At 43.1% G+C, this 14,448-nt stretch overlaps 1 protein-coding gene across 2 annotated transcripts in view; it reads left to right on the plus strand.

The window, feature by feature from the left end:
• The window catches only part of Hth (Meis homeobox homothorax), a 384,416-nt gene that overhangs the window by 104,737 nt on the left and 265,231 nt on the right, over nt 1–14,448 (plus strand). For both annotated transcript variants that reach the window (XM_070300419.1, XM_070300420.1), the window contains exon 7: nt 4,887–5,016. In XM_070300419.1, coding sequence (XP_070156520.1) covers nt 4,887–5,016 — 130 coding nt within the window. The remainder of the gene's footprint in view (nt 1–4,886; nt 5,017–14,448) is intronic.

Consider the following 14,448-nt stretch of genomic DNA (forward strand, 5'->3'; position numbering starts at 1 on the left):
ACGGTACGCACGCAGGAGCCTAGAATTTTGATATCTAGGATCGAGACCCGTTTTCGTGGCGAACACGGTTTCCGATAACACGCGCCAATAGCATCAGCCAAAACCGATGGATGCGGTAGGAGTCGTAAAAGCAACAGCGCGAATCTGGGCTTGGTTTTATTGACACAACGCGCCAAATACCCCCCCCCCCCCCCCACGATTCCATATTTATGACTGACCGTCTTTCTCTCTGTCTTCCTTAAAGTATCGCTCGCTCGTGCCATTCATCCCGTGAAAGGAAACGGACGCTGGCCGAAGTTTCGAAACAGGCTGCCGCCTCGGTCTCGTTCTTTCTCCCATCTCACCTCCAGCCGCCATAAATTTGTTTCGTTTATTACGAGCGTTTTAAAATCATTCGCCGGTCAGGTGTATACACCTTGTTATTAAATTTTAACTCGTGGCTATTTAATCGCTCGAATCTTGTGGCTGTTATTAGGTCGATCTCTAAAATTCCACCTACAACATATTTCTTTCTGCTCCTTTACTCTATAAAGCCGTTAATGCATTATTTATCTCTTTAAATCGAATGTGATCTCTCTCGACGGAGAGGGAAAATATCTTTCCCGATCGAAGTGATTTGAACTCGATATACTAAAGATACTTTACACTACTTCTAAAGACGAGGATAACGGAGTCGTATCATTACGACGGTTTTGTGACTTGGACAATTTCTCGTTTTTTTTTTTCTTCGTGGATACTTTAAAAGCGCTCTAATATAAATCGATGTTGTATTCCTTCGGGGCGAATAACCCGGTTACCTTGAGAATCAATCTCGGATATGTCTCGTTTAGTTCGTGGCTGGATGACTGCGATACCGGCACGATATTCCATTACGAAGGAAATGTAAATATAATTGTAGCGTGCTGACATAACGGTAAGATAATCCGCCAAGCGGAGGCGCTGCCACTGCAATAAATCGTAATTTATGAACCCTATACGCCCGCCGGTATCGCCGAGAAATTCAAGACTACACGGACTAGAAGTCTTCTCTCTTTCTCTTTCTTTCGCGTTCATTTCTGCCCGCTCTCACTTGGCTCTATGGAACGATTAAGAAGTCAGAGACTCTAGATCTGGGTCCAGTCGATGGGCATGCTTACACAATGTGCCGCCTTGCCTCCATAATCTATTTGTCTCTATCTACTCACTCTGTCGATCTCTCTCCTACTTCGACCCGTTAGTTTCCTCCGTCTTTATCGCGCCTATTCGCCTCGTTTATGTCTCGTTCTCTTAGCCTCCTCTCAAGCGTTCCTTCGGCATCAATAAATTAATTACAGAGATTTACGTATCTCGTCCGTAAACCAGTCAGCGAAACTAATGCTCGGCCTCTAATTACATAATTATATGGCATTATGTTACACCGCGGTCAATTAACATGCGTATCAATTAACATGCGTGCGATAATTTAAAAGCGCGACTCGCGACATCAAATCGCATATTCTCGCAATCTCGCGCGATTCACGCTCCGGATCGCCAAATACGCGCGCGTATTACACGACGACGCTAACCCGTATGCCGCATTTCGACGAGCGATCGTAACTTTTATCGTTCGTCAGGATGGCAGTAACGTACACGCGCGCCGGCAATGCTTTATGGCAGATATTAAAAGCGATTCCAATCGCTTACATTTGCGCGCAACGATTTTTATGAGATATTACGCGTTCCGCGGCGACATTTCGTAACGTAATGACTTTAACTATGCCGGAAGTCAAGGCGCGAACCGATATTGCCTGACGTTCTCGCTCGATCTTCGAGATCGGATTTTCATCCTTCCCCTATAATAGATTTCGCAAATCGTTCTTCCGAGGGGCTTTTTCGATGACTATTGCTTCCTCTCGAGGACGTATTCTCGTGGTGTAGAAAAGACATTCTTAGCCGAGGGGAAGGAAACGTACGGTATGAACGAGCGGGGGTGGAATATGAGATGCGGGCAACTGATTTATTTAAGGGGCAGACCAGACATCCGGTTTGTCGAATTACGCTTTAAGAGTGCCCATAGTAGACGGACTGGCGTATACAGATAGAGACGGACGGCGGGATGGACGTGCGAGCGAGAGGCAACGACGTGGAACGAGAGCGCGTAAGCAACGTCGACCCGTTAACCCGTTTATCATTACATCGACACGAATCACGCGGTGGACCCTACTGGCCACTTAAAAAACGGCGATTCAGCCTTTAGTAGGAAGTGACGTCAGGTTTAGAGGTATACCGTAAGCTACATCCGTACGCGACGTAAATCTCAATGTTTTTATCAAATGATTGAAATCTATCGAGAGGATGCGATGGCGATTTCATGAGCGTATTCATTTGAGATCCCTTAATAATTATTTTTAATTGCGTATGGTCATTCGAGGATAAATTCTAAGATTTAATAAATAAACGATTGAAGAATTATTTTAAAAATCGCTGCGGCGTTTCAAGAACCGCGAAAAAAATTACACTTAATCTAATTTTTCACGCGAGAGAATCTCATTGAAATAATATCATCCGGCCAATAATTATGATAATAAATTTATTTACGATCTGAAGATCATCCGCCTGGTCCGACCGTGATCCCTTGTTTTACGTTGGGTGCTAGTAGGAAGCGGACCGGCGACGACCGATGCATTATTAATGTCCCCCCTTAGTCGTTCGTTACCACTCTCGTGTATTTACTTGCTCGTGCAATCTATAGGCCCTGCAGTCCCCGAGCAAATAGTCATTCGAGGATCGTGAGCGATTAGTCAAATCAGAACGAAGACTTGTCATCTTACCTGTGCCTATTGTACTCCTGCCTGAGATTTTGCGATAAGAAAAAATTTTGAGGAAATATTCTAAATTTAGCTTTTAACTCTGTGATTTTTTTTTTTTTTTTTTCATTGTTATAGTAATTCTTTCTTTTGAGACTTTATAAATATTTTTCTTTTCGAAAGACGATAAAAGAGATATTTATTAAAAAGGTACATTTAACAAAATAGAAAGTAAAAACGGTTTCTTGTTTTTTTTTATTTTTTTTTTATCTATTCTATAAATAATAATATACAATTATAATTGTTTACTTATCGTTTCTTATTATTTTGTTCGTTGAACGTTGCTACATATTTGCCCACGATAGCTCGTACAAAGCAGTAAATTCACGTGACGTGTCTCCGCGTCAGCAGAGATCTAGAGTTGACCGTGTAACGATTTCATGCGAGATACGAGAGCAGGCAATCGAGAGAGGGAGCGAGTCGGTACATTATCGCGAAGATGACGCCTATGACAGCATGTGGGAGTAGCTGTCACTCATTGTTGCCTGGCCAGACGTGATATACCCAGACGTTTCGCTTCGTGATATCGAGAGATTCGCCTGCTTCAAATTCTTACTCTTCGACCTCGCGACGGGATCAATAAACTGGCACGTGCTAACGCGACTTTTTTTCACGACGATTTCGATAAAGAGTACGAAAAGTTGTTTCCGAACAGATCGCTGTTTTTCGCGGACAGAAAAAATTCGATGCTCGATAAACGAAGTCAATGACCCTGAGGATCAGCCGGTCCCGTTCATCGTACGATCGTTATGAGGAATCATTCAATGAATATCCTCTTCGCACGCCTTCATCTAACGGCTGTAATAACACTTCGAGGCACGTCAATGAGGAGCGGCAAATTGCCTTAGATTGATCTACGATTTGTTATTCGTATATCATCGAGTAATTCATGGCAAGTGGAGAAAGTTTGCTGAACTTTGCGGACGTTTCTTCCCTCGCATCCCGTACGGAAAATTCCAACGATGCGCACAGAGACGATACTATGGAAATCTAGAATATTTTTTCCTTCTTTTCCGACTCTTGTCATTCCTTTGCGAAACTAATCACGTATTTATGAATGACACTGTACACATTGCCGTCGATTCCGCCGGTGGATCCGTCTCGTTTCTATCCTCCTACAGCGATGGAGATTCTATGCGAGTGTCATTATCACACGGCTACACCTGCGGAATAAACGATGGAATATTTTACGATGGACATTCGTCGCGCGCTCTCAGCAAATCTGTTGATTCGTAAGTCGTGCGCGTCCCGCTGGGCTATCTCGAGTCATTTAAGTATGCCGGTAGCATTTTCGTGGAGAGATACGTGTGCTCCGTCTTTAATCGAGATCGAAAACAGCTCGACGCGCGTGCATCAATGGACCTTGTATATACATTGGAGCGTCTGTGAGAAAACGCATAAATGTCTTTGAAAAGTCCGAAAATTAATCATTGATGATGGGACATTCTAATTATCATACACTATTTCAGAGCGTTCATTAATATAAATTGCTTGAATACTGTATTGTACTGTCAGTTTAACGATCGTAAATGTTGTATATTTGCAGTTATACGAAACTAATTATTGCTCTCCAGACCCCGTACCAAAATGATAAATATTCTAAATGATATTAACGTTGATCTCCTCTCATTCGGAAAGTTAAATAAATTATCAATCGAATTGATTACGTTTCTTTTCGCACGTGGTTTTTAGTTATATACGTAATGTCTGCGATCGAAAGAATATCCAGAGACATCGCACGTATGCACGTGCGTGTCCAGCGTGTGAAGGCTCGAAAAAAAATTCCTAACGTACGTTGACGCGACACGCGCTCTTCACAAGCCAGAAACTTTTTTACTTACACGAAAGGAGACTATTAAAAGCGAAAATAATACATATACGCATGATATTATCTCACAGCGGATAGTGGTCGATTATTTTTTTAAGACTACGTATTTTGAAATTTCTGCATTCGATAACCGCGACGTGTGATGGATGTATTGTAATATTGATAAATTTTTTTTTATATATGAAAAGAAAGAGAAACCGTGACATTAATTCCTGATTATTTTTCCGTTACAGAGGCCACCCTCCTCGTCGCTTTCGTATCCCGGCGCGGGTGCTAACGACGATGCGCGTAGTCCCGGTAGTGGCGGTACACCCGGACCCCTTAGCCAACAAGCGCCAGCCAGCCTGGACTCATCGGACCCCGGTAAGTCGTTATACATTACGAGTTAGAAATCCTACAAAGAGTAGTGTCATGAGAAACTATAATTTTGTCTCTGCATTATTTAGAATACGTAATAATCTTTTAACAGGGAACGCGCGGAGTAGCTTATTTATAAAACAATTTAATGCCAAGTCTGAAATATTCGCACGCATAGCTGACGAATTACAAGGAATTTTTGCATCGATCGTTTGGAGCGGATCGATCTAAAGTTAGGTCTCTTTTATGTACGCGGGTGACGATGGCTGAGGCGGGCTAATGACAATATCACGCGACGAGCAACGAGTTGACGACAATCAAGATGCGCGCGCGGCCAGCCGGGACCCCACGGGCCTTTTACACGCCCTTCAAATTTTACGAACACGGCCGTCTACACCATCAAACTCGCGGCAACGCCATCGTCGAGGCTAATGAGCAGTCGGTCGCATTGGCGTAGTCGCAGAAAATACAGCGAAGGAAAATTCATCGTACCTCTAATTCCATTGCTTCGAGAAATTGACAGTTCTTTTCCAAAACTACATAGACGCGATGCAAGATCATTCCTTTGGTTACATATTGTATTTACGCGGATAGCTTCGCGTCGCGAGTGGCTATCAGCATTTTTCTACAATACGACGAGATGAGGAATATATTTTTTTACGTACTTTCCGCGATTTATTCAACTGCCTGTTAGAGCGCGCGATAACGAGAATGTCCGCCAACATCGAGCGACAAATTCCGTAGCGACGAATGAATCGCGCCAATGTGGTTAAGCGCGACCAACGGGTTCAGTCATTTACCGTAGGGTATACAAGTTCACGACATCAGCCCATAAAGATTCATTAAGGTCCGCCGTCACTATATTCGCTCTGTCGTGCCAACATTATAGTGCCGCGTGGCGTGCCGTTTCGACCAAGCGTGCACGCGCATACATACACGCGGGCGAGAAACAAAACGGTTGATCAATAACGATCGTAAACGCCGCGCGTTACGACGGCCAAGCGAGAAAAGAAGAAACGACCGTAGATAATCGGAGAGAATAATGAATGGTAGCTTTCTCGAAATGGTGTCGCGTAATGCTCGAGTTAAGAAGCAGCCGTTGCATCTCCTCATTGTTGTCATTGTAATCATCCGACGAAATGCAAATGGAGCGCGTGCAACGGCCACTTTCGTGACGAGATACGAATCTGTTGAGCGAGATTTGTCGCGGAAAAATGTCGACGAGGGCCTCGCGCGAGTTTCTTTCGGTCGTGCGAGTCTCTCTCTCTCTATCGTTTTAATTCCACCAATCGCTTAGGTGTACAAGTACGCGGTAAGGTGAATCGTCTAATTGCATATTTCATGCATTGATAATTGGTACGTAAATATAAATGGTCAAGAACAGTGATTATTAATGCCTTCGAAAGCAATACGCTGTTGAGATTCGAAACGTATGATTATATTGGATGATTGCATAAGTTCGTGCCCGATTTTCATAGATGGCATTAAGTTGCTGCATGGCGGAGTTCTATTGTTTTCGTGTGATAATTGTTGCTTACACCGAATAGATGACGTTGTCTTATGTCAATTTAGCGTCAGACATTGTTCAGATAAGTCCATTTGTGCATAAGAGAAATCATCAAAAATGGAGAACGAAAGGTGCATTTGCGGCATGTAATGCTATATGAATTTTGGAAAGGCGTGAGTGTTGGGATTGCACAAAAAAATATTCAAAGCGTTTATTTGGACCGCGCTCCTGCTCTCCGAACAGCCAAAAAGTGGTTTGGCAGATTTCGAAATGGTGATTTCAACATGGAGGATCAACCCCGCTCTGGACGGCCTTCTGGCATTGATGATGACATTGTGCATGCCTTAGTGGAAAGAAACCCAAGGATTACAACCGAGGATATTGCTGAGAGGCTCAACATCGATAATTCAACCGCTTTTCGTCATTTAAAAAAGCTTGGATACATTTCCAAGCTTGATACGTGGGTGCCGCATCTCCTGACCGAAAGGAATAAGCTGCAGGAAAACTGCAGGAGTCGCAATGGGAAATTCTGCAGCACCCGCCATATTCTCCAGATATTGCGCCTTCAGATTTTTATCTGTTCCGGTCTTTGCAGAATAGTTTAAATGGCAAGAATCTCAATTCCGAGGAAGCTGTCGAAAACCACCTTACAAACTTTTTTCAAGAAAAACTATGTTCTTTCTTCAAAAATGGAATCGACAAGCTTATAGATGGTTGGAAAATCATTGTAGAAAAGAATGGAGACTATATAATTGATTAATAAAAGTGTTATCTCTAAAACATAATCTATTGAAGTTTATATTTAAATCGGGCACGAACTTATGCGATCGTCAAATTATTATATCGTTATTTTGAACATCGCTATCCGAAAAGAAGAGATGTTGAATATAGGACAATCTTTCTGCTAGCTTCAAATTATAAACTGATATTGGGGTTGAGTCACGTTCCGAAGTAATGATATCGTCTAATGGAAATGTCGCGTGACGCTGATATTTACGAACTTTTCTGAACGTTTAATTACAAATTCGCACGAAGATTACAAAGCAAACTATATAATATTGCCTCACGCGACACGCGTGCATTGGCTTTCTACGTTGGAAAGTCTTTTAAAAGGCAAAACTTCTCTCGTTTCCCCGTATACGGCATACATCCGACATTGTTAAGTCATCTTCAGATTTAATAATCGCGAATCGAGCGTGCGTGTGTCGCGCGCACGAGCTACAGCTAGTTCGTGACCAGATATCAATCTCACACACGCGGGATCTGTCGTGAAAGAGCGTAGAACCCGAGAGTTTCGCACGTGGCTGCCATAGAAAGCGTAGCGGTTGACGTACGCGAGATTGTTGAGTGAAAGAAAGAGAGAGAGAAAAAAAAAATTGATAGCTCTCCTGCGCGGCGCGACAGGAACATGATAATCCGCAATCGGCGCTTTCACCGAGGCGCGCGTTTAACGTACGTTTATACGATCCGATCAGGCTACTTTGATCGAGACGCTCGATGAGAGCGTTCTCTCCTCGGAAAGAAGATCGTTTTTGTAAAAATAAAAACACGCATATCGTAAATTACGCGCGGAAGTGATGAATACAAACGTGTGTTTTAATTACGTATAAACGATTAAAAAGAATTTAATTGACGTATATCACTTTACATATATCACGATTAACATATACCAGATCCGCGGAAAACCCTATCGAGCTTAGGCAAATCGTTCCTGTCGACATAAATTATACTCGTTTGATAAGATCGCCGATAGCATTTATAATTATCGATTAATGGGATTATTATTATTGGATTATCTCTCGCGCGCGACGTGACACTTCCGTTTCATCGCGACGTATATACACGCGCCCGGTTTTTAATTACGTTCTCAAAAATCTCGGGTAATTTGCAATGCAATCTATAATGTCGCATCGAATCGCGTATCTTTTCCCGATCGCGAGTGACGTCGCATCAACGTGTACGTCATTACGCTAAAGCACATCCGCCAATTTCGAGAAACGAGGAAGCAACACGAGCGTCGAAGGTGCTCCGAAATGTCGCTAAACAATCTAACGAATCGATTTGTTTCTCGGTGAATAGGACAATGCTATTGTTTCCAAACTATCCGCACGTCCCCTCTCAACAGTAATATTATTTACATATATTAATTAGTATAATGCAAACTTAATAATAATTAATTAAAATAAAGGCAAACAGTTGAAAAATCAGCAACGTTATCTATTATTAAGTACCATAAAATTCGTGAATTTTTGATAATCAATCAAATAGTAAAAGATTGAAATCAATTGTTTAAGTACTAAATAAGAACATTGATCGGATATCCATTTACGCGCAAGGTTTTGCGATTATATGAACGATCGCATAAGTCGGTTAGGTTGTCTCACTCCGGCGAGTATTGATGCAATAAACTTACTTATTCGGACAACCCGAGTTACTCATATTTAATGTCGAGATGCTATCGACGCATCCGGGGTTGTCACCGTACGTCGGGGCATTTGCTCGGTTAGCTTTCCTTTTTCCTTTTCTGTCTATCCACGGTCCCTTCTTCCCTCTCATCATGGGCCCTCATTAACGTGCCAGCGATGTTTGCCGCGAGATATCATCGTCGACGTCCGTTTTTTCGGTCGCCTCCTGCGCCGCGATAGACCGGCGACGACATCGTCGACGAACCTAATTTGTATTCCATCATTCGTTAAACGATAACCTTGTGGTGGTTTGCCGTTTGGGCAAACGTTTTCTCTCCAAACTCCTCCATCGTCCTCAATCGGAAATTGCCCGCCCTAGTGGCAGTTGTATCGACGAAACTATAGCGAGTCGATAAGATTCCTGAATCAGTCTCGGAAACACTGTTTGAAAAAAGTTTACGAGTTCGATCTATAACTTGCCGAGATACATTTATCGTATCTATTCCCGAGATCGGCGCATGCGTCGCGTATACAATAAAAATCAAAGTACGAACGATATACCTTTGACATCCATCTTTTTTTTTAAACATTCATCGACACTTTGCGACATTTGTCTCGCTTCATCCGTCCAGCGAGACTTTCATCGAGGGCTTCGATGGAGATATCACGTGTGTCAGCCCCCGGAATATTTTCCAGGACGATTGGAAATGCCGCGCTGACACGTGGGAAGAGCATTAACATATCGTGTCGCAATCGCTCGCGGGTATAAACTCGTTTACCTCCTCGCGGTGATTATAAAAAATTCGATCTCGACCCGGCTGACCGCGATCGCGATACACGGCCTCGCGAGGAACAATTATGCGCCACGTGCGTTACTTATGAGGTAAACATACCTGCCGGCATATACGCGGCGATCTCGTAAAATTTAATATCTCGCGCGCGATATATCCCCTGCACTTTTATTCTTCGCAAACGAACGAACGTTAATTCTCTCATCAGCTGACGCCAAATGACCAAATACGCGCTTTTAACGCTACCTTGTATTCTCGAAAGCTGTCGCAATAATGTTTCACGTGCTACCACACATCGATACTTATCTATCGTTTCTTCATTATTTTTGCATTAATCGTATCGCGCTCGGCGATCATAAATGTACGGGTACACAATGCGATCGTTAAATATACTTTATATAGATGATGGTAGCCTTGTTAGACCTTTATCTACTATCTAATTTGCATTTTTTTGCAAAACGTGTTTTCAAAAGCTTTTAGATAGCTGTATGGACGATATATATTTAAATATGAATGTGATGCGTGAAATTTGAGTTTGCGTAACTGTTTATTTTAATATATTAAATTTGAATCGCGCAAAATTGCTACTATAGAGAGAGAATTGCTACTATAAAAGTTTTCATACAAGACTTTTTCTCGATGTCTATGTTACACGAAGAGATAATTTACTTGATTATACAAGGTATGCTAGTTTCAGGCTGCAACGTCATTTCAGGTGAGTTTCGTTAGGTTAATAGAACACCATCGATTAACATTTCACTTCGGACACGGTTGACTATCTGTGAAACAATCTCCAGTCCGTATCGATCATTCTATCTTTGGAATACGCACTATCGCTCGAGCGACGAGCGACAAACGGAAAAAGGAATCTCCCGCGTCTCACGCCTTTTTTTCATTCTTCGTATTCGGACACTTTCGAGCAGATTGGGTCTTTCGATTCGACTGGAACGAGTTCTGTCAACCGACGCCTGTCCCTTCGTAACAACCTTCGACTTTTCGTGCCTCTCGAGAGATCTTTAATCGATGGTTCGTCGACTTCGTCTCCATCGTCTCGGCTTTTTCTCGCCTCATGATTCCGTACTCTCTTACCTCGTCATGCACGGAAAGGGAGAGTGTGTAAGAAAAGGAGAAACAGTTAGATATCCTCCGGTTTCTGACCAACTATCGGGTTGTACGTCGGTCGACGAAGAAAGAGGCAGAATGACGATAGGGGCTGGCAACCGTGGCGAAGGGAGGCAAGAGGAAAGGGTGAGTGCGTTAAAGCGTGTACGGCGACCAAAGATCACGAGGAATTCCTGGAAATCGGCTTATATGAAGGAGAAAGAGGAGGGACGTGTGTCGAAGGAGGGAGATAGAAGTAATGAGGTTGATTCTCTGTTTTCTGTGTTTTCAACGGACGGCGGTATCGTTCGGTTATCGGACGGTGGCTCTTTTTTTCTCCTTTCTCCCCCTTCTATGTAGAGCCGCGCTCCTCTCTCGCACTGTTCCCGCGTCTCTCTCTCTCTCTCTCTCTCTTTCTCGCGGCATAATGAGGCCTTCATGTCGTGAACTTTTGCGCTTGTATCCCTTTTTCTTCTCGAGAGAGATCTTCTCGGCCCTACGTAAAACGTTGTCGAACATTGGCCAGTCTTCCTATTGCCGCGAACTTTTATTCGTTTTTTTCTTCTTTTTTTTTCCCTGTGATGCTAGATATATAAATATGAAAAGATTTTTTTTATAGACATTTACATATACACACGTTATACAATACGTTATTTTACAAGTAAAATGATGAGATTTAAATGTGTCATTGATTAATTTGTAATTGAACAAAGATACATACATACATAATAATTCACATTCCTCAAATCGTAAATCGAACGATTTAATAGCCCGTTGCGACTGTAGAAATTGGCGTAACACGCCTTAATTATTATCGAAACCGCAGTGGCGAGAGGTTCTCAACTCGTGCACACGCGGACGCGGATGATCGATAGCGCGCAGATGGCACCAGGAAGCGATTAAATTATGAAATGTGTACATTTGCGCAACGATATGCGCTCGCGCTTGCAACGACACGCCGTGTACAAAGTTTATGAGACGGTGGTCGGGGACGAGGAAGGTGGGGGGAGGGGAGGGGGGGGGGAAGAGAAGCCGGACACCGCGACATCGAAGTTAATTGGCATGTTAATGAATAATAAACTCGCGTCACATTCGCGCGCGCGCGTGCGCGAAATATCGATGGCTCTCGGGACGGCATGATAGCCGGGCGTGACAGCGCAAAGCTGCACTCTCTTATTAATATCACTGTTTACTATGTCTGTCTCTAATCTCTGATTTTTACACCCGCGAAACCGCGTCTCTACCGAACGAATGAGTCGTCAGAGTTCATTGATTTGAGCAGCGCGCGCGCGCGCGCTGTCCGTTATCTTCTTCCTCGGTCAATTCTCGATAGTAGCGCTTTTTTCCAGTCCGAGATAAAAAGTTTCCTTATCGGTCCCATCCGATAGGGGCGGGGGACCCACGTCAGCGAGCCACAACTGCAACGCCATAAATTGGAAAGACGCTCGCCATCTGGCCGGTTGATCCTTTGAGTAATGTATAATGATAAAAGTCGCGCGTCTCTTTCGGACTTGACAAAGATTCGATCGTGAAGAGAGTGTAATGTAACAGAGAGAAATTTCATCGTTCGAAGGAAGATTGCAGTTTCTCGCAGTTAAAACCAAAGCATCCGTATTTGTCGAGCTGTTTGCGCAATTGATTAATTAGACTATAGATAATATTTAATGCATATTTACGCACGCGTTACAGCGGGTTCTGCTCTTTGTATTATTTTTCAATGTATCGCCCGTCAGAGTGTGTAAAAATGATCGTAGGAATAATTAACAGAAATGAATACACGCGATAATATTTATCGACCGTTTGCCAAAAGCAAATTTCAGAATATTTATCTCTCTATCTCATTTCATCGGCATCCTAATAATAAACGTCGGTATATTCCGGGTGATTTAAAAATAGTCGTAAATTTGATCCTCTCTGGCGCGTTTTCCCTGTATCTCTCGGGCGCGCGACCGCTACGTGCCCGCAGAAAAATCAATTGAACGGCTTATGTGAAATATCGGCGCAATTACGACGCACGATTGCCAAATCTAGTCGGGCTATCGATAGCCGCATTATCAAACGTTCCCGCTCGCCTGTGTCAATTTCAGTTGCGAACCTCTCTCGCGCTCCGTCAGCCGCTTTTCGTCGAGCGTGCGGATTTTTATTACGCGATTCGGAGGCGTATTACCGCGCTCGGTGGAGCGTGCACGGATCCAGGGAATCGCACGCGAGATCCTTTTCCACCGAGGCGAACCAGGATCGATTGCAAAACGTGTGATGTGATCGATAACGCGTTTTGCGATTGACAGATACGTGCTTTGGAACGTTGCGTAACGTTACGCTATACGTGGATGAAAATCGCATGGAAATGTTTTAAGCCTTTTTCAAGAATTCGTAGTGAGAAACTTTCAGACGTGCAAAAAAAAGTTCACGTATAATATAAATTATTGAGAAAATTATCAAAATTTAAAAATTGATGCGCGAATGAAGATAGGATGTGTTAGACTTTACTATTATATTTAGCAAAATGACGCATTAAATTACAATCTGCAATGCGCGCGATGACAATCCGGCACATTGACAGATCATATTGCGAGATTTCCCCATTTTATCGCGTTACTCGCGCGGACGTTTCGTTTCTTTCGCGAGGTCATTCGTCAGCAGTTTATCGCTTCAGCGGGAATCTTGTGACCTTAACACGACATTAATTACACTTTGTAGCGTCCGAGATATGTACACATCGGGCGCGAGGCTTATCTTTTCTCACGATGCAGTCACATACGCCATAGTTTGTCGGCATCGGTTTATCGGAAGTACCTCTTTTTTTTTCCGTCCTCTGGAACCTCCGGGATGTTGACGAGTCGATCGTAAATTTTCTACTTGTCGAGGAGGTGCACGCTCCTTCCTGCTCTTTCTTTCGTTGACGTTTCATCATTCTACTTCCTTTTCTGCATTGCGTCATGTAATGTCGATACTCGCGATGAGAAACTAGCGACAGTATTTCGTCAGTTGCGATCAATATGGAAAAAATGTCAGATAGAAATTCATTTTTCGAATTAAGTTTAAAATTTTTATCTAGATATCTTTTACATTTGCAAAGGATGAAACTTATGCAAAGTATTCTAGCCTTGCTTAACAAAAATAAATCGAAAGACTAAAATTTTCCAGCGATTTTCGTTAAGGAATGGTTTGATTAAGCGTAACATTTTCTTTTGCGCTCATTTATTTACGCGTTTGTCGAGTAAGGAAGCCGCTTATGCGTCAAAAATATTGTACAAGCTCGTCGAGAGTGTTGTAATGAATAATGCGAGTTGCGCGCCCGTCACACATACACTCTCGCAAATGTCGGCTTTGCACCGATACTCTATCGGCAAAGGAGGTGGAGATTGTGGCAGTGGAAAGCGCGGAGGAAGAAGGGTTCATCGCATGCAGTAAATTTCCTTTGGATGGTAGAAGCGTATGTGCCCATCACGTGAGACTATGTACGGTAAATAAAGGAAATACGACGGCATTCCTGTTCTTCGAGTAGGAGGAAGCGAGGAAGAGAGTGCCAGAACCGGCGGGATCAACGTGTTCTGTCTCTCTTTGATTTGATCCTTGAAGAAAGGAGAAGAAATTTCATTGTACGATTTCCCTCTTTAATCCGGAATCGATT

This window comes from Polyergus mexicanus, unplaced genomic scaffold, assembly GCF_030449975.1.
Source record: "Polyergus mexicanus isolate NDT 795.1 unplaced genomic scaffold, iyPolMexi1.0 SCAF_8, whole genome shotgun sequence".
Lineage (NCBI taxonomy): Eukaryota > Metazoa > Arthropoda > Insecta > Hymenoptera > Formicidae > Polyergus > Polyergus mexicanus.